Raw genomic sequence first — 19971 nt, forward strand, 5'->3', positions numbered from 1 at the left:
GCTCAACTCCAACTCCATACAGTTTTAAGGCATGAGGTAACAGATAGAAAATGACCACATTCTGCTCCTCACCTCAATTGCCAAGAATCAAAGGCCTAATATCAGTCTATCCCAAATTCTGGGGCAATCTTGCTTAAATTGTTTCATATCTAAATTTCTTAATGTATTCACAAAGAGGGTAACAATGCTGGTGTACGCTAACAGAAGTAGTACATTGAATCAGCAGAGATGTGAGCTTACTGGTGACAGAGGTTATGTGAACAAGTTACATGGACAATTCTGTACATCTTCCTTCATAATTAGAATCTTGTCTTGGATAAAGATGTACTGCTTTTTTATTTTCACATTTTCATACTAGCATATTAACGTGAAAACAAAACTAAACTCTTCCAATTTGTTTCTCTTATTTAGATCATCGCTATCGTTTCTCTAACTACGACTAGCAGAAAATCTGCTTGTAAATGAGCGTTCAAAAGAGGGTGACTTACTGAGCAGAAAACCGCCCCTTACTTATTTTCCATGTGATAATTTCTTTATAACCAATCTTTCTATCTTTCAGATTGAGTTCTCAAAGATCATACACACATCAATGATAACCACTGATTATAACCATGTCTAACATATGCTATTTTTATCATGTCTCAAGACACTCTTAGAAACATGTAAGTGATAACAAAGAATGTTTCTATTACTTCTATTTAAAAATTGGCTTTTTTTTAAATCTACAGCTCAGCCAGAGACTATTAACAATGCTAACCATCAATTTTTACATAGTCCTATTCCCCAAACATGTCACAGAGAACCTTCTATTATTAAGAGAAACTATGATGTTGTATTTCATAGGGTTTTCTCTCAAAGCAGTAATTTATCAGAGAACTACATCTACATCTGTATCTGGAGGTTCAAAATGTGATAACCTCACATTTTTGAGAAATGACACTAAAAACATGTTTAGAAAAACACACATATCTACAGAATAACTATTATTTATAAGATGAAAAGGTGAATCACAATTATAGGCTTCTCTACAACCCACAAAAATATAATTTGCTGCCAAGACTTTCCATTGTGGAAATAGGAAAATACTTTCAACTGGATACCAATCTGAAAATGAAAAATTTCACAGAAGTAATTTCATAAAACAAGAAAGCTCCCCTTGTTCAATTCTGTACAAGGCTATGGTAATATAATAATCATGAGGGCTAAGTTCTTATGAAAAAAAAAGATAAAATAATCAAATTATGTTTTCATTTCTGGGACTTCAAAATATCAATACTTTCCCAATCTCTGGATTTACTTCAGATCACACCACAAAATAGAAAGTAGAAACAAAATATCCTGTATCAGTAACTCCACCCAGCGGGAAACTCATTCATCAGCAAGTTTCCAAATCCTGAACTTACCACATAAAGTTCCAAAATTTCTAGTGAACACTTCTAGTATCTCAGAAGCTGCAGATTTCTAGGCCCAGTCTCAGGCCTTCTCAATTAGATTCTGGCTTTAGCATTTTTAACCTGAATTTAATTTATTCTGAAATACGCCATCTCCACATGCAAATGAGGACAAAGCTAGACAAATATCAAATAATTATTTGTTTTAATCTGGTGCCTATATCAAAATAGATAGTTGCCATCATTGGTGGTAGTTGTAAATATATAACTCTTTACTTCCAATTCACCTATTTCTGCCTAACAGCACACAACAATTACTGTCAAACCAATTTTTAGTACTTCTCTAATCCATCTCTCTCGCCGTAAAAGATACCAGAAAGCCAAAGCCAGAACACATATCCAGCCTTCATGATAGTCAGCAGTCCCTCCCAAGGGCAAGGCCAAAAATATCTCCTGAGCCAAACAAGGATTCCTGGCGCAAAGGTCCATCCTTACAAGCCTTTTCTTTCGACATGCATTTTAAATTAGGTGCAGCAGCATGTCACCTGGACAGGTTAACACTGATGTTCAGGACAGGAACCTACCATCACCTGCAGAGGGCTTCAGAAAATGGGCCTTACCAACAGTAGTAGCATTTGACATAAAATAGGGAAACTACAGAAAGCCCTAATGGTGTGTATGAGTACCGAACACCAGAATGACAAGACAGAAACTAAATTCACTTCCTTTATACATTTTCAGGTCAGAGGTTGAAACAGCTGACAAGATTTTAACTGAAAGAAATATGGTCCTAAATTACTAAAAATATTTTTGTCAACCTCCCACATCTCTACAAACAGGAATATACAAGAAAGTATTAAGTGGGAAAAAGCCAATAGTAAGTTTGATGAACACTGCACTAATAAATTCTAAGATAATAAAATATTCTTCAATAAAATGACCAGGCCTATGGCAAAACTGTATGTGTGTGTTTTTTGCACTCAATGGATTCAGCAGAAAGACACACATACTTTGTACTGCACTTTGTTATGTCTGAAAACACCAGTATGCCTACTCCACTTCAAATCTGAAAAGCACCTCAAAATGCCAGCAGCTAACTTCTTGCTGACTTTAGACGTTAGTTTCTATTTTGCTTGTTAAAGGTTGTTCCCTAAGACTCAAGGGATGACTGCTACTCTGAAAATCTGCAAGGTAAGATAGGAAAGGATTAGACATCCAATTTCCAACATGAGAGTTAAAGTATTACTTCGTTGTTGTTGTTGTTGAGATTTTCCATTGTCCTCCCAAATGTCACAATATGCAAATATTCACAGGTAGAGTAGGATATTCTGTGAAAGGAGAAAAGACTAATTTTAAGACTTGAGAATGTACTTTAATTCTGCAGATGAAGGTTCAGCAAATCAGCTCGCACTAATCGACCAAATAGGTGACTCAGCCTCATTGTGAAGACAATTTTTTAAGGTGAAATTTCACATTTAAAATCCTACAAACAGTGACGCTCCAAGTATTCTGCCTAGAACAAAGAAACAAGCCACCAGAGTATTTATTTGCAAGGGTTTACCAATCTGGATCGGACATGATTTACCCTCAAGCAGTAGACGGTCTTATGGTTCCTTCCAGATCAAATCTTCCTTCATTCTGAGTAACTTTACCAGACTGCTCTGAAAGCGCAGTAATTACAAACAGAACTCGAATAGGACAGAGTATTCACAAAGTTGTCATCATTAAGCCTGATTAAACAGAACAGAAAGATGGCAACAGAATAAAGCATTCTGAATCAGAAATGAGAATATGATGATTAGTTCACAGCCCCATGAATACAACACAGCATACAACAGAGTCGGGCTGGGTTTGCGATGGAGTGGACAATATCTCTCTCCTCTGTTGGGTGGCAACTAACTCACCCAACCAGGGATAGACTTTGTCTCCTACTAATGGGCTACTGAGTAGCCTACCCTCTGCAGGTAAACCCATGTCAACCTGAGAGTGAATCTCGTAATTTCAGCGCAGCCTCCTCTATTAACAGTTTTCCTACTTTCTATCCTAGGAGGAAATCCATTTCTCAACGCTGCAAAAATTTCGCAACGCTGACTGTCAAGGATCACCCCTCTACGGCGACTCTCTCACTTGTGGTCCAAACAAAAGCCATCATTCTGACTCGGGTGGGTGAACTCCTCCACCCTGTAAAAGGGCTGTGGCGATTTCCAGGGCGCAGGCTCCTGTGCTGGCTCTTAGCCTCATTCCCCATTGCGCTATCACTGTGATTTTTTTTTTTTTTTTTTTTAATGAGTCTCGACTGACAAACGGATCTCCGCGGGAGCGGATGACAGGAAGCGAGATCGCCCTGCCGCAGACGCGAGGGTGGCGACGCGGTCCGCACCTCGGCGGACCCAGCGGCGGCGGGCGAGCCCTGGCGAAGTTTCTCTTCCTCCCACCCGGCAGCGGCCGAGCCCGCGCCCCCACCCGCGCCGGCGGGAAGAGCCGAGCCCGCGACCTGCTGAAGGGCAGGGACAGCTCCCGGGGCGCCGCCGCCGGCCCGGCGCACAGTCTGCAGCGACCCCGCCTTCTCGGGCGAGCCCGGGCTGCCAACTTTCCCGCCGCGCTCAGCGGCCCAAACTTTGCGGTCCGCTCACCGGGCCGCACCCGGGACCGCGCGGCGCCGACCTTCACGCCCGCCCCGAGCCCCCCGCCGCCTTCCCGGGGTCCCCTTCCCCGCCCCCGCCCGGGTGCGAACCCCGCGACTGCCGCCCATCACACACCCCAGACCCTCGCGGTCCCTGGGAGCCCGGCCCCGGCGCCTCGGGCTGCCCACTCACCATTGGTGAAGGGCTCCATCTTCCCCCGCCGCGGCTCCGCTCAGCGCGAGCGCCCAATCTTCCTACTCCGAGCTGAAGCGGCCCTGCCTACTGAGCATGCCCAGCGCGGCCGCCCGGGGCCGCCGGGGAGGTGCGCGAGGGGCGGCGCCGCTCCGCCGCTCTGTGCCTGCGCCGCGCCGGGTTTTCCCGACCGCTGCAGAAAGGGCAAGGCAGGCGGAGCGGCCAGCACCTCCCAACCCCGGCCGACTTCGGGGCGGGGTCGGGATAAGCCCCGCCTCCGGAAGTGCGCCGGGCGCGAGGTCGCGCGGATTCACAAGTGTGTTCGCTTCTCCGGGCCGGGTGACAGCCCGCTGCGTTCCGCTGGGTCCCGGGCGCTGCGACATCCGCAGTGCCGCCGCAAAGCACAGCTCCGGGGAGCGGACATCTCGAAGATGGACAATAAACCGACGCCACGCTGTGCCTCAAATCGGGGCGCCCCGCTAGCGAGAGCGCGGGTAGCTCGTCTGGAGGGCGGCGGGGAGTGCCGCTGAGGCTGCGAGCAGAAGGCGCGAAGTCGCCTGTGCCCGCGGGGCCCGTCCGCGCGCTGCGTCCTCCCGCGGCGCGGGCCGACAACCAGGGGGCGGGGACCCCCCCAGCGCCTGTCCCGCGGCTGGGGGCTAGGAGCGGCCCAGCGGACAGGCGGATCGCAAGACCAGGCCCGGATCGCAAAAACCTGGCCCGGGCCTCGAGCTGCCGGACGCGGCCGAGGCCTTCCGACCCCGCCCTAAGTCAACACCTGCGCTTTGCTGGGGTGCCGCGGCTGGGCCCCCGGCCGAGGCCCGCGGCTCCAGGCCGGAGAGGCTCTCTCCGCCGCCCTCGCTCCCAGCAGCCGCGCCATAGCCCGGGCCCGTCCTTGTCTGCGGCGCCACATCCAGCAGCCCCTGCCAGCCTCCGAGACGGCCGCCTGGGGCCCCTGCGCTGCGGAGAGTTTCGGCCGGCGGCTTCCTCATTCCTCTCGCTTCTACCGGGCATCGCCGCCACCCTTCCCGCCCGCAGCCCGGCCCCCGCAGAGACTTGGCTCGGCTGCGCCCGGAGCGCCTGCCAACTGTCACAGGCTCCCAGGCTGTCAGCAGCTGGGCCGGCAAACAAGCCTCCCGGAGGGAGCGCCCGCAGCCCGAGCAAACAGGGACGGCGGGATGTTTCTTGACCAACACTAGAATTAGAAATTACATTTAAAGAGAAAAGATCGAAGTACAGTGTTGCATTTTAAAATGACACCGCATTACATTTCCTACTTCCCAGTCTGCCTTTAGAACTTGCAGTGGATACCAAAAGCAAAATTCCCTCCCTAACTGGGACCTCATCACATACGTTCACTACGATTTGGCCGCAAAGGCCTTCATGTTGTTGGGTGGCCAAGTTCAGCCTGCGCTGTTAGCTAGCCATCCCTCTCGCGTGTTCCTTGCACAAAAACTGGTCCTCGTGCTTGGTATTTTGCCTGCTGATTCTTCTTGTCATTTAGGCTCAGCTCAGATGTCTCTTCTGCAAAGAACCCTTCTCTGACCACACATTTAGAGTAGCTACAAACATAATCCATTTGTAAAGATTCGCCCTGCTTTATTCGCCACCCCCAGGGCCCACAAACCTCTAAAACAACAGTCTTGGTTTATCACTTATATCAGTCTTCCTCTCAAGCATGCAAATTACGTGCTAGTAGGATCTTTACCTTCTTAGTGGCTGTGTTCTGATGACTAGGTAAATACGCAATGAATACTTTTTCAACTGAGTAAGTGAATGAGTGCAGTGATATTTAGAGTTCCTGTTCACTCATGTTAAAAACCCAGCGAACATCTCTGCAGTGAGTATCTCTAATTGTGTTTGTGGTCAATACAGAGAAAATATCTGTATCGTAAGATGCCTCAGATCTCTCTCTCTCTTCTCATCCTGTGAAAGATAATCACAGTCCTTAGGCTGGGCCCCTGAAGGGCACTTGGTAACCACAAATAGAAAGTGAACGGCAGGGCATATAGTGTTTCAGTGTTCAGATATTACAGAGTATAAGCAAAGCTGAATTTTATTTAAATGACCCCTCACAGTGTATTGCTTATATAAGAAGCTCTTTCCTCTATTTTAGGTTATGTCATGTTCCCTTTTGTAGCCAAAGAACTTTAGTGTTAGGGATATTTAAAACTCCATGGCTTGTTAAATTGCCTCACCTCACGTGTAAGTCACAGTTTGTCATACTTTGAAGTGTGAAACACATTGTCTTGTGTTTTGTTTGAAATATTCAAATGCTGCAGACTTGTGGTAAAAAGGCTTCAGCACTACATTAGCAAATACAGGTGGATAAAGGTATCTCTCTGAGATTTCTTTAACACGAAGACAAATAATCTCTTTGCCAACTTCTTTCCTCTCTTCAGGCTTAGGACTGTATATTAAGTATAAAAAAGACTAAGCAAAACCAATATGTTTCAGAATTCTACTTACTCTTAAAAGAGTAATAAATTTTGTTTTGTTTTGTTTTGTTTTGGATAATATTTTACATTTGACTTCCTTCAGCCTTGTTTTGTTTTGTTTTTGAGAAAGGGTCCTGCTTCATAGTTCAGGCTGGCCTTGAACTCTCAGTGATCCCCCTGTCTCAGCCTCCAGAGTGCTGGGATTACAGGCATGTGCCACTATACCTGGCAAGCGCCATTATGCCTGGCAAGCCTTTTTGAAGGAAAAAAAGATTGCACAATTTCACTACTGAAACCCATTATGTTTCCATCTTTAACTTTCCTTTCCTCCCACGCAGAACTTCCATTTCAGTTTAAAGGTATAACACTTTGAACTATTAGGAAGCTACTACTCATTGTCATACGAGACAGTACGATATTTTCTAGTGTGCCCCTCTACCTTTTACAAAATCATTGCTGCATATCATTTAACATTTGTACTGTAATATATAACAAGTAGAATGAAAGAAAAAATATGAGCACCCTAAATAAATGGCATTTGTTTATAAAGAACTAAGAATGGGAATATAAATTAGAACAGCCATTAAAACAGCATAGGGTTTCCTCAAAGCACTAAAAAATGCATCTAGCCTATGATCTGTCTATCCCATTTCAGGGTATATGTAAAGTAAATAAGAGGTGGGCTCGGTGGTGCACACTTGTAATCTCAGCACCCAAGAGGCTGAAGCAGGAGGATCATTGTGAGTTCCAAACCAGCATGGCCTACAAAATGAGCTCAAGGCCAGCCTCAACTGCATAACGAGACCCTGTCTCAAAAAGACAAAAATAAATAAATAAGTAAAGGAAATGAAGGGCAATCCATTCATTTGGGACCCCTCGTGTCTCCCAGGAGCTAGTCCTATTCCCCATTCCTATTTCCCAATACATTTTCATACTTACAATAAAATAAAGGAAACAAAATCTGTATCTAAGAGATAACTGTGTGCTCATGTGTATTATTGCACTATTCATAATAGCTAAGATGTGGAATCATCCTACATGTGTATTAACAAATGAATGGATAAAGTGGTAGATCTATACAATGAAACATAATTCAACCATAGAAAGAATAATATCCCACCATTTATAGCAAAACAAATGGAACTGGTCAACATTATGTCATGTGACAGTCAGACACAAATGACAAATACCACATGTGCACTCTCATACATGGATGCAGAAAGCCAATCTGAGTGTACACTATAGTGATTATTAAAGGCTAGGGAGAGTGGGCAGTAGGGAAATGGAAGGAAGTTGGGTGATGGGTACCCAGGCAGACGAGCTATGAGAACTAGTAAGTTCTAGTTTTATAGAGGGTTGACTAGAGTCCGCAATAACCTATTATATAGTTTATGAAAAACTAGAAGAGGGGAGCTGGAAGGCTTCAAAGTAATAAATGGGTGGGAATATTTTTTTTTTTTCATACCAGGAATCAAACTCACAACCTCACACTTGCCAGGCAGGCACTCAGGCCACTGAGCTATATCCCCGGCCCAGTGGGTGGAAATATTACTCTAATTTGATCACTTCTCCGTATATTGAAATACTATATTGTACTGCATATATAATTATTAAATGTTCCCAGCACTTGGGAGACTGAGGCAGGAGAATCATTGCAAATTCAAGGATAACACTGGCTACAAAGTGAGCTTAAGGCCAACCTGAACTGCATAGCAAGACCCTGTCTCAGAAATACAAAAAAAAAAAAAAATTATTTAAAGTTAATATCTTTTTAAGTGTAAGGAGGTAGAAATGGCAACTACCCTGATTTGATCATTACATGTGTACATGTATTATGTCATCACTCTGTACCCTCCAAACTATATTTAATGAGAATAATAATGTTTAAAATCCTGAGTTTTTTTCATCTGTAATTAAAATTTTTGTATTTCTGTGTAAATAAACACTCCAATTTAAAACTGCAAGCAAAATTTAAGAAATAAAAAAACCAACAAGCTGGAAGTCAACATAGGGATTTTTTTCAATTAAAACAAGTGCTTGGTCTGCGAATCCAAGTCTCACATTTAATGGATGAGAGATCTGCAGTCTGGAATGGGTAAGACAGTGGACAGTTGAGTCACAGTCCAGGGAAGGCATGGACTTGACCTCAGGCCGTCTCTGTTCTAAATCAGTATTCTGGGGTTACTGTTGCCTCCTCTACCCATTAGGAAGTTAAGGTCAATGACAATACCCCATAAAAGAAGTTGGAATTAAATGGAAATATAGCTAGCATCCAGCTATCAGAAAACTAGTCCATTAACTATTTAACTGGTAGTGCATATCATATTTGGATTTGTCCTTATTAAATAGTTTTTAAATTGTTTCAAAATTAGCAATAAACAATACAATGAGAGCACACATTTTAAGATTTTATTTGATCAGTAGTCTTGAGCAAATGAAGGAAGCTGCTTATGTCAAAACAAAATGACTGCCATGAGGTTTCCAGACACCTTCAGGGCTGAAAAAGTTGGTATCTCATTACTGTGTAACCCATTCACAGCACACACTGCACATTAATTAGTGATGTTTGAAGTTATATCAAATTAAGACATGTTTGAAGCACAAAAGAAGATGGCATACTTATGGAATAGAGTTCTTATAGATTCTGATATTAGTTAAAAAATTCAACCAAATTTTTAAAAGGTTATTATTAAGAAAGAGCACTTACATACTAGTTTGAATGACAAAATAATGTGAAACAAACTAGTTTAAATAAGAAAATTTTAAATTTCACATCATAAGTCCAGAGATAAGGCAGTCTTCACCTACAGCCTCTTAACTTTATCAAGAACCCAGCCTCTCTTTCTCCACTCTGACAAATTTTCTAAAAGACCAACCAGCATGTGGTCCGAAAGCTGGCTGCAGTAGGGAGGGAAGAGGGGGCATTCTCTTTCATATCTCTTTCTCGAGAACAGAAAAACTTTTCTCAGAAATCCCCATGAGAAGTCTTCTCAGGTCTCATTGGGCAAGACTGTATTTTGTGCGTTTCTAAACCAACCCCAGGGAACAGAAATGTTACCACGGTTGATTCTCAGACAAAGCAATCCTGAAGTATTGTGCTCAGAGTAATCCTTCTTGTTTCACAGAAAGGGGGTTAGTATTTGAATAAAATCTTTTTTCTTATTCAAAAGGGCAGGGGTAAAGTAAGCAACCAAAATATTAATTAGGTATTAAAAATGTCCACTAAAGGTTATATATGAAGGTTATTGTTTTAGAACAAGTTCTACGATAGTTGTACAGGAAAAGGGAAGATAGAGCTCATTCAATACATTGTAATTTTTATATAATTAAGAAATATAGCTAAGATTACAAAACAAAAAATGGTATACAATATTATTAAACCTTGAACTTAATCTGATGTAACTACTAAAGCAAAATAAATCTAACTTTTTCATTGGGTATTTGTGTTAGTTTGCTAGGACTACTGTAAAAACTACTATAATCTGAGTGACTCCACAGAAATTTACAGACATTTCTCATTTAACAACCCAGTTCAGTTCCTGTGACTAGGTAGTCAGTTAAATGAATTGGTTGCTAAATAAAGAATTGTATATAGTATGTACATTACAATATTCAGAACAAAGAAATGGTCAAAGGAAACTACAACTTTGTTTTATTTATATATAAATATATAAATATAAATATATATATAAATATAAGGAAACTACAACTTTGTTTTATTTATATATAAATATATAAATATAAATATATATATAAATATAAGGAAACTACAACTTTGTTTTATTTATATAACTCACATGCAGTACTGTAACATAAAACATAAAACTATAGTACTGTGCTATACGGTATAATCACCAGAAGTTACAGTACTGCATAAACAAATGTATGAAAAAAGACACTGAGGCTCTATAAACAAGATGTACAATACTGTTCTAGAAAAGAAAATGTTGTAAGTCCAAGAAGTATATCATAAGTCCGTGCAGTCTTTGAGCAGGTAGGTCATTAAATGAGGACTATCTATAGCATCTCACCATTCTGGAGCCTTGAAGCCTAAGATGAAGATGCTGACTGTACCATGTTCCCTCTGAAGGCACTACAGAAAGCTTTCTTTCAGGCCCCTGTCCTAAGTTTCTTGACATCCTTCCTGTGTGTGTATCTGAGTCCAAATTTCCCCTAAGGACAGTGATCAGAAGAAAGGTTTACCTTACTCCAGTCAGACTTCAAATTATTCAGTTTGTAACAACCTTATTTCCTCATAAGATCACATTCAGGGTACTGACAATTACGTATATAATGTAAAAATTTCAGGAAGACACTATTCAACTCACATTAGAGATGAGATTGAAGATAATTATCAAGATAGATTTGATTTCAGAGTAGCATCAAAAAGAGGAAAGGCCACACAGATAACAGGATAAAATATTTGCAAATCATATACCTCACAAGAGACTTGAATCTAAAGTATTTAAAGAACTCCTACAACTCAATAATAAAATAAACAATCCAATATTTTGGCAGCATGCATGCAAAAAGTTTAGACTTATGAGTGTATAGTGTGACAGAAAAGAAATTTCTATGATGTTGACATATTCCAAAGTGATAATTTAAAATAGCTATGTCCTGAGGAGTCCAAGTCTTTAGTGTCCAGTTGGCCTCTGAACCTTATATGAGAAGGGGTAGGGTAGGAAATGACAGCGATGGTAAGCTTTGCTCCAGCCATGAAAATGATTCATAGTCCTCTTCTATAAAAACCAGACTGGTGACATAACGAACCCTAGCTGGTAACTGATTGACTCGCTCTTTCTAGGGAAGTGTTTATACACCTGAAGATTCTGATTGTTTTTTTTTTTTTTCCTTACCGTTAGCTAAATCGTACTCCTATAACATGCACCCTTCAGCTTTTTATTTATTTGTTTTTGTAGCATGAGAAGGCCCTGTAATATTTATGCAGAAAAATACACTTGACTGTGATTCTGGGCTAACTCAGGTGTCTCTTTCCTCCCTCTGGCTAAAGGCTGGCAGCACAGGCTGTCGATCACTCAGCAATATTTATTGAGAGCCCATGGTGTGCAGAGCACAAAAACAACTAAAAACAAAATAGGACAGAAAGCTTTGCTTTTAAGGCATTTACAATCTGTGCGGTCAGCCAGGACAAGCATGCAGGATAGGTATATATTGCGTGCAGACATGTACGAGCAGGTACTGCAGGGTTAGCCTGAGGCAGAATTGCTGGTTAGGTTTGTCTCTGAGTTCCCTAAGTCCCATTTTCTTTTCTCCCTTACTTCCAGGTGCTGTTTTTCAGCCAAGAAACACTTATCATATGTCATCTATGAGTCATATGACACTCAAGTAAATGACAGACATTGCCCTCCGGACCTTGCTACCCAAGGCTATTGCCCACTTTGTAGAATCCACTCTCTGGCCTTACTCCTATTTTCAAGGTCCTTTCTTCAGTGCCCTTTTCTCAGCCAAATGTAAAGAAATGAGCATCACATTTTCTAAAGCTGCATTAAAGTACGACTAAATGCTACAATTTAATATTCTAACTTTTTATTGGCCCAGGGGAATGAATCTGTAATGAGAGTTATAAAGCGAATGTAGCTGTGAGGGGAGATGTACTGCGACAGAAGACTGTGAGGTTTCCTTTTTCACACTGCTCTGTTTAGGCTTGGATTTGCGAGGCCAGTATTGTGGGTGTTATTTCTGTCTAGATCCTCCGTGGGAGTGAGGAGCCAACAGCTGATATATTCTCCTTGACCATAAAGTCCAAATAACTTGAAGTCCAAACACCTAGGCTTCCCAGAGGCACAGTTATAAAAACTAACAGAAAAAATGTGTTTTTCCTACTTGGTAATAGCTTTTGTATAAGACAGAACATGGTTTTTAAAAATTGCTTTATTTAGTAGTATCAGGACTAATATCCATATATGCGGCACAACTTAGAACAAGAATAAATAAATACACGTCTTTCAATGTTATCTGACCTCTTTCATGAACCAACCTGCTACTTGTAGTTGCTTAAGTTATCTTCATTTGTTCCCTGACTGCAAGTTAAGTTACTCAGCCAGGACACAGAGCCTGACACTGAGCTCTGATTCATGCAGCTTGTGCAAGTTATTTCAGATCAGAATTTTCTTTGATCCCTATCAGCGTGTGTTTATCTGTTCACCCCTGTCCAGCTAGAAAGCCCTGTTGGTTTTCCTAAGATTGCTTTAGCCTTTTGGTTTCCACCTGGAGATATTGACAGGAAGAAAATAATATTATTAGCCAGCATCGTTATGCCATGGAAACCATTGTTTTTATTTCAGAAAAAGTTCTCCCACCCCTATCCTGGCCTCTTTGCATTTTTTTTCTTAGTTTTAAGAGTTTTCTGTCTATCCTTGTCCAAACTCTAACTCAAAATATTAGAGATGAGCTAGAGTTTCCAAATTCAATGTACTAAAAAATAATTTTTAAAGGTGAACTGTTTTAAAACAGAGAAGTAATTTCCTCTGTATCCCTTAGGACTTTCTTTGGCCTACTGTGAAATGGATTTATAATTTCAACTAAAGTACAGTTTGTATGTCTAGAAGAACAGCCAAGGTAGCATTAATATGGGAATTTATTATGTAAGCATGAACCTAAAATATATCAAAAACAAAAATTATGGCCTGGAGATAGGCCATAATATGGTAATGGAGATAGGCATGGGAGATCATGTGTGTAAACTGAAGAGGAGAATTATTGAATTATGTACTGAGAATAGAAAACAACTTTGCTAACCTTATCTGCAAGCATGGAAAGATTAGGACTTGTGAAGATAAAAGAATAAACTAACAGAAGATCATGAAAGATTGAAGAAAAAATGGGAAATAGAGCTTTTGCAAACAGGAAAGAGGCCAAGAACTGGAAGTAGCAGGAGGAATGGGAGGGGTAGGGAATTAAGATGTGTTATGTACATGTATTGACTCTTTATGATAAATGTAATCATTATTTACTGCAAACATGTGCTAATAAAAACTAATGTGACCAGAAAAAAAAGATTTTGAACATATGAGTGAGAAGTAAAATTTGAAGAAATAAGTGAGAAGTAAAAATATTTTTCCCATATTGCTAGCTAGGTGTGCATTTCTCAGACCTTCTAATTATTTCTTCCTATAAATATCAGAAAAATTTCTGCTTTTAAATGTTGGACAGGTGATCTGCTTTTATTGTTAATTTTTTAAGTATGACGCAGTGTTAGGCATCCCCCAACTTTATTTATGAGAAATCAATACTACATAGTCAATACTGTAAACCAGTTTTTATCCTAAGGAGTTTTTATGTAAAATGTTAGGCGTTTGCATATTAGAAAATAAATTATGATTGTTTCTGGAAATGTGCTAGAGTAGGTACCCTAGTTGATCTTCTTACCAAAAATAACTAAGTGTAGAATCAAATTATTTAAAGTTTGTTTAAAGGCATCAGTGACCTGGAAAGGCAGTAAGGAATACTCAGGGATCAAAATCTAACTAAAAGCAGAACCCTAGCCAAAGACTGAGGCCATCTTTCACCTTGAAGGCTTCAGAAGCCTTGGATTTTATGCCTATGAGAAAGGTAGGACTAGGTAACAAAGCCCAGGTCCTACCAAAGTTGAGGGGCATAAATAGGAAATGAAAATCAGGTACAATGGAATCTGTTTACAATTTTAAAAACTAGTGGTGAAGCTATGTAAATATCACAGGGAGCCATCCTTTACATTAATTTTACTAGAGCTAAGAGATTAATGTCTGGTACTAACAAGTACAGGATTTAAGGGTAAGAAGAAAGTGAACTAAAACTCCTTTTGGGAAAATAATCCAGCACCATCTAGTCAAATACTAAATTATATAAGTTATACATGTGCTTTGACCTAGCATAACAACTTCTTTCATGATCCTTTTCCACTTTCTTTGTGATTTAGAGACCACATTTTGATAGGATTTAGTTAGCAATCATGGAAACAACCCAAATGCCCATCAACCAAAGAATGGATAAAGATGTTTTATATATATATAAATATATAAAATATATAAATATATATATATAAAACTAAGTTATATATATATAAAACTCAGCCAAAAAGAAGGATAAATTTGAGGCATTTCTAGGTAAATTAAGTCATTCTGAGACCATGCTGTTAAGTGAAATCAGTCAGACTCGCATGTGTAAACATCACATTGTCTTCTTGGTATGAGAAACTGAAAGAGTAAATAAGGACCAAAATGTACAATAGAGAGTGTGAGATGGGAAGAAATTTGCTCAAAAGGAAGGAAGAACTACAGAGTGCGGGAAGGGGAAAAGGAAGGAAAGGAAAGGGGAAAACATGATTTAAAAAAGGATAAAATGGAAACAAAACTTTGTAATTAGGGAGTTAAAGATGGGTTGAAGGGAGGAAGGGGGAATGGGAAAAATAGAAAAATCAAAATATATCATGTACAGGTACAGATTTCCTACGATAAATATGATCATTATGTATATCTAAAATGTACCAATAAACTTTTTTAAAAATAAGATTAAGTTAAAAAAAAAGATTAAGTTTGTCGAAAGCAGATCACCTATACAGTCTGTCTCTGTATCTGTGAGATATTAGTCCCGGGGTCCTTAGGTTACCAAATTGCAGAGACGCTCAAGTCCCTTATATTATAACATGGTACAATATCTTCATATAAGTTATATACATCCTCCTGTGGACTTTAACGCATCTCTAGGTTACTTATAATAGTTAATAAAATGTTAATGCTGTATAAATTACATTGCTTAAGGAATGACAAGAATAAAGTCCATACATATTGAGTACAGTTTTTTTCTCCTCTAAATATTTTTGATCCTTGGTTGCGTGAATACAGAATTCATGGATGTGGAAGACCAACTGTAAATGATTGGTTTAAACTGTATAAATGTAAGTGTTATTAAGTATTAGATATTGAAAGAGAAAAATAGTGATACACAGATAAATGAAAGGTTATAATGATTGAAACAAAGGGAAAGTTGTAGACTCAAAATAGAGTCATTTTAAACAAGCTTGTGTTGGTAAACAGTTGGTGTTCAGGTAGAAAACTAGCTCCTGTGACTGACTATTTGGAGGGATACCAAGTAGTTTACTGTGGACAAAAAAAGAAGGAGGAAGAAGACACAGGACCACCACAAACTTCATTCAAACTTCAGGATTCACTATAGTAGTTACTTCTCTGAAAACTTCTCTAGGCCTAATGGCAGACCAAGAATGAAATGAAGAAGAATATACATGATACAGGCCAAGAAATTCCTTAGCGTGATACTGAATTGTATTTCTGGATCTTGAGAGACTCTCCCCCACACAAAACTAGAAGAGAGCATGGTTGGCTCCTGGGATCTGGGAGATTTTTTGTTTTGAGTGGGTCAGTAAAACCACAAAATTCTCTCTAGGCATTTTGGAGAATGAGGGCATTCCAGAGATGTCATTTCTGCTCACCCTATTAAAAATTTATGATCTTGTATATAGCTTTTTCACATCTCATTTTTTTTATTCATGATAAAAAAAGTAAAATGAATGTTAGCCAAGTCTGGGTTGGTATTGGTGGCCTGGCATCTACAATCAATCTCTTGAAATATTACAATAATAAATGTAATGTATTTATTTTTAAAAACTATTATAATATTATGGGCACAATAATCCTCATATTTTCATCACATGATGCAATTACTTTATTCTGTATTCATTTCTTATGAATCTTAGAAATTGTACTTATTAAACAATAACTCCCTATCCCTCCCCTCAGCCCTTGAAGTCACCATTTTCTTTTTTAATTATATGAAAAAATAAAACAAAATTGTATAACAAAAGATGAGAATGAAATAGCTACACTGTGTATTGCCATTGACAAAAATGATCTCTTACAAAGAAGAAATAAACAGATATTAGCACAGAACTTTCTTTTCAATGAATTAACTAGTAGTATAAATGAAACAAATTAGCATATATGTTAATATTTTTGAGACAATGGAAGATGTAATTGTGGAACCACCTGAACCTCTCCCTACCTCCATTTCGCTCCTCATTTACATATATACTTTAAGTTTTTCATAATGGAGAAACTATACGCTATTTAAGCCTGTGTATCTGACTTACTTCACTTAATATTATATACTCTGGGCTGGGGATTTAGCTCAGCGGCAAAAGCGCCTGCCTGGCAAGTGCAAGGTTGTGAGTTCGGTTCCCGGTACCAGAGAAAAACCAAAAAAAAAAAAAAAACCTCAAAGCAATATTATATACTCTACTTGCATCCATTTACCTATGAATTCCTCAAATATACCCTTATGGCAGAGTACCACTCTACTGTATGTAAACACCACAATTTCCATATCCATTCATCTGTTGTTGGTCATATACACTGATTTTTGCAAGTTGAGAAAGGTTTTAGAGATGGATGGTGATAAAGTTTGCACATTAATGTGATTGTACTTAATACAACTGAACCATATTGTTAAAATGATTAAGTGAATTTTAAGTGAATTCTACCACAATAAAATAAATCAGAGGAAAAATCTCACTGAAGCATACGTGAAGGGCATTCTATTTGCAACTTATTTTGAAATGCACAAGAATAAATGGATTGGTGAATGGAGACAGGAATGGCTTGTGTGAGAAAGCAAATGCAAACAACAAAATGTTGTGTTATCTAGGTGGTAGGAACATGAGTGTTCACTATATAATTATTTAAAACTTTCCATATGTTTAGAATTTTTCATAATGCAATATTATGGAAAAAGCAAAAAAAAGTATTCAATATTGTATTTAGACAAAGAATTAAAAAGAAGAGAATTAAAAATTTGGAATATGTCAGATGAAATTATTATACAAAAAGAACTTGCATATTTATGGAAATGTTGATGACACAGTTCTACCAAAATTCATAGATATTTATTGCTAAATTCACATATTATCTTGATAAATATATACATACACATATTCTTTACTCATTTGATTTCTATATGCTAAAGTAGATAGACTTCTAGAAGAATATCACTTAGGTGTTATAAAAAGCAAGGTAGTTCCATGATTAGGTCAAATCTAGAGTCACAGAGGCTTCCAAGATCCCATGATTGATTAGATAGCACTCTCCCCTCCTGCCCTGATGTCCCTAGTTTCATTTAATTATACAAATAAATGTCATTTATATATTGATTCATGTCTTCATGAAACTCATTTAAATTTTCACACCGATTCACTTATGTGAACTTGAATTGACTCAGCTTACTACCTGTATGTAGAATGGTCTTTTCTTTGTTTATTCCAAGCTACTTTATGGAAAAAAACATTAATAGAAGGGTAGGGAAGGGCATTTCATAGATGAAGAGGTTTCCTTACAATGTGATGATGCTAATATGAAGATACAAAATATGATAATACATATAAATGTTTACATTAAGCTATGGTTTAAACCAAAATATATAATGCATTCTAATTCTGAGACTTTCAAAAGATTTGTTAAAGTGCAATAGCACCTTCCTCTCATTTGTTTTATTATGGTAGAATTCACGTTAAATTCACTTAATCATTTTAAGTGTATGGTTCAGTTGCATTAAGTACAATCACATTACTGTGCAATAGCAAATGGATTAAAGTGATGTGGTAAGTATCTTTTTTTCTCTCCTGTGCCTCCATAACTGCAGGATCAACTTCAGTGGAGAGGACTTCAAAATTCTTCCTTTGAGGTTCCTTATAAATGTGAGACTAAGTCAAAAGGTGTTCTGGCTTGCGTCTTTGATAAATGTTCACATTTGGTTTCAATAGTCTGATTAATCTAATAATCTCTAGTTTCTTAATGTTTACCCCTTACAATTTTTCTGGTATTTTCCACAAGTTGTAAAAATTAAATAAAGTAGTTCAGTATGAGTTGAAGATGGGATGAGGTAATGAAAGGTACACAAGAAAGATAAATTTTTAATTGGTTAACTATAGTTCCTTATAGTTAAAACTGTTGAGGCGAACTCCGAGACAGTAAGAAAAGATAAAACAAAATGAAAGAAACAAAATAGTGATGTAGTGGGAAGACTGTTACATTCAGGCTACAAATTACAATTATATCCAAATATCTATGTCTGTATTTACATATATGTATTATTTGGGAAGTTTACTTTTAGATACACCATTGAAACATCCTTCTTCCATCAGCTGGAATCCAGAGCGGAGAGCAGGCAGCTATGATGGCTGATTTTTTTTTAGCCTCTTCCCTGATTAAGCAAAATATTCAAAACTTGCCCTGAGTTTTGCTGGTATTGTTCTGTCTGTTTAACATCAAGATGTAGCCCTACTCCTAATCTTTTCTTCTCATAAATTATACTGATAATTTAAATACTAATCAATACCCACTTCCTCTGAATGGGAAGACCCTTCTCTAGCTATTTAATATTTTTTACTATAGTCTTGAAAACAATTTGGAAAATAAGCAGACATAATCCCTTGAGCCCTAAGAGATTCAAAGAATGCTTTCGCCTGAAACATATGCGAGAAAAAAATTACTGACCTGATTCATAAAACACTATGTCTACCGAAGTGTTTGAAAACAGCTTGTAAATTGTACACACAGGTGCAAGCCTTTTTTTGCCAATCTCTAGAAATGATTTCATTCTTTTTGCATAATTATTATTTCACTTTATCTTCAAACAGTAGATAGAGAAGGAATTATAAATTCTGATTGTACAAGAGAGCACATTGTGGGTGAAGAAGTTAACCAATTACAGAAGTCACAGAGTAAATGCTTAGATGGGATTTTAGCTCTGGGATTTCCAATTTGCTTAAAGGATGAATAAATTCAAGATTTATTATGAAAAGAATACATAAATCATTAAAACATGAAAAAGACTATAATACAAGAATGATTTTGTAAAAAGAATTACCAATGGTGGTAATTTTGTTGAAATTAGTCAGCTACATTTCCAAACTTTGGAATAATCTCATGCATCAAGAGTATGCCTATTTGGAATGCTATGGGCAGATTTTGGAAGACTCAGGCTTTAGTCCTGTCCCTTTCATTTACATGCTATGTGGCACAGGACAGGTAACTTTTGTTCATATTAAAATGAGAATTTCAAACCAGAATGCATCTAAATTTATTTTCAAGTCTACCTTTTGGACATTTTATTTTAAAATTGTTAACAATAGAAATGAACAAACCACTACAACTCAGCATTGGAAGAAAGGTGAGATGTGTAGAGACATGACGGTTCTCATGGCAAACAAGCCCACATCAAATCTAAAAATAAAAAGAAACCTCACACATTTAAGTAATAAAGATATTGCCCTTATGTTTATTATGTCACATTATTTTTCAAATATGTAATATAAAT

General features: G+C 38.5%; 1 protein-coding gene across 1 annotated transcript in view; it reads right to left on the reverse strand.

Moving 5' to 3' along the window:
• Nucleotides 1–4657, reverse strand: part of Lnpep (leucyl/cystinyl aminopeptidase) — an 87009-nt gene extending 82352 nt beyond the window's left edge. The window contains exon 1 of the mRNA XM_005382222.2: nucleotides 4208–4657. Within this exon, the coding sequence (XP_005382279.1) occupies nucleotides 4208–4226 (19 nt within the window). The 5' untranslated portion in view covers nucleotides 4227–4657. The remainder of the gene's footprint in view (nucleotides 1–4207) is intronic.
• Between the last annotated feature and the right edge of the window lie 15314 nt (nucleotides 4658–19971).

The sequence above is a fragment of the Chinchilla lanigera genome, unplaced genomic scaffold (assembly GCF_000276665.1).
Source record: "Chinchilla lanigera isolate Chin_1 unplaced genomic scaffold, ChiLan1.0 scaffold00017, whole genome shotgun sequence".
Lineage (NCBI taxonomy): Eukaryota > Metazoa > Chordata > Mammalia > Rodentia > Chinchillidae > Chinchilla > Chinchilla lanigera.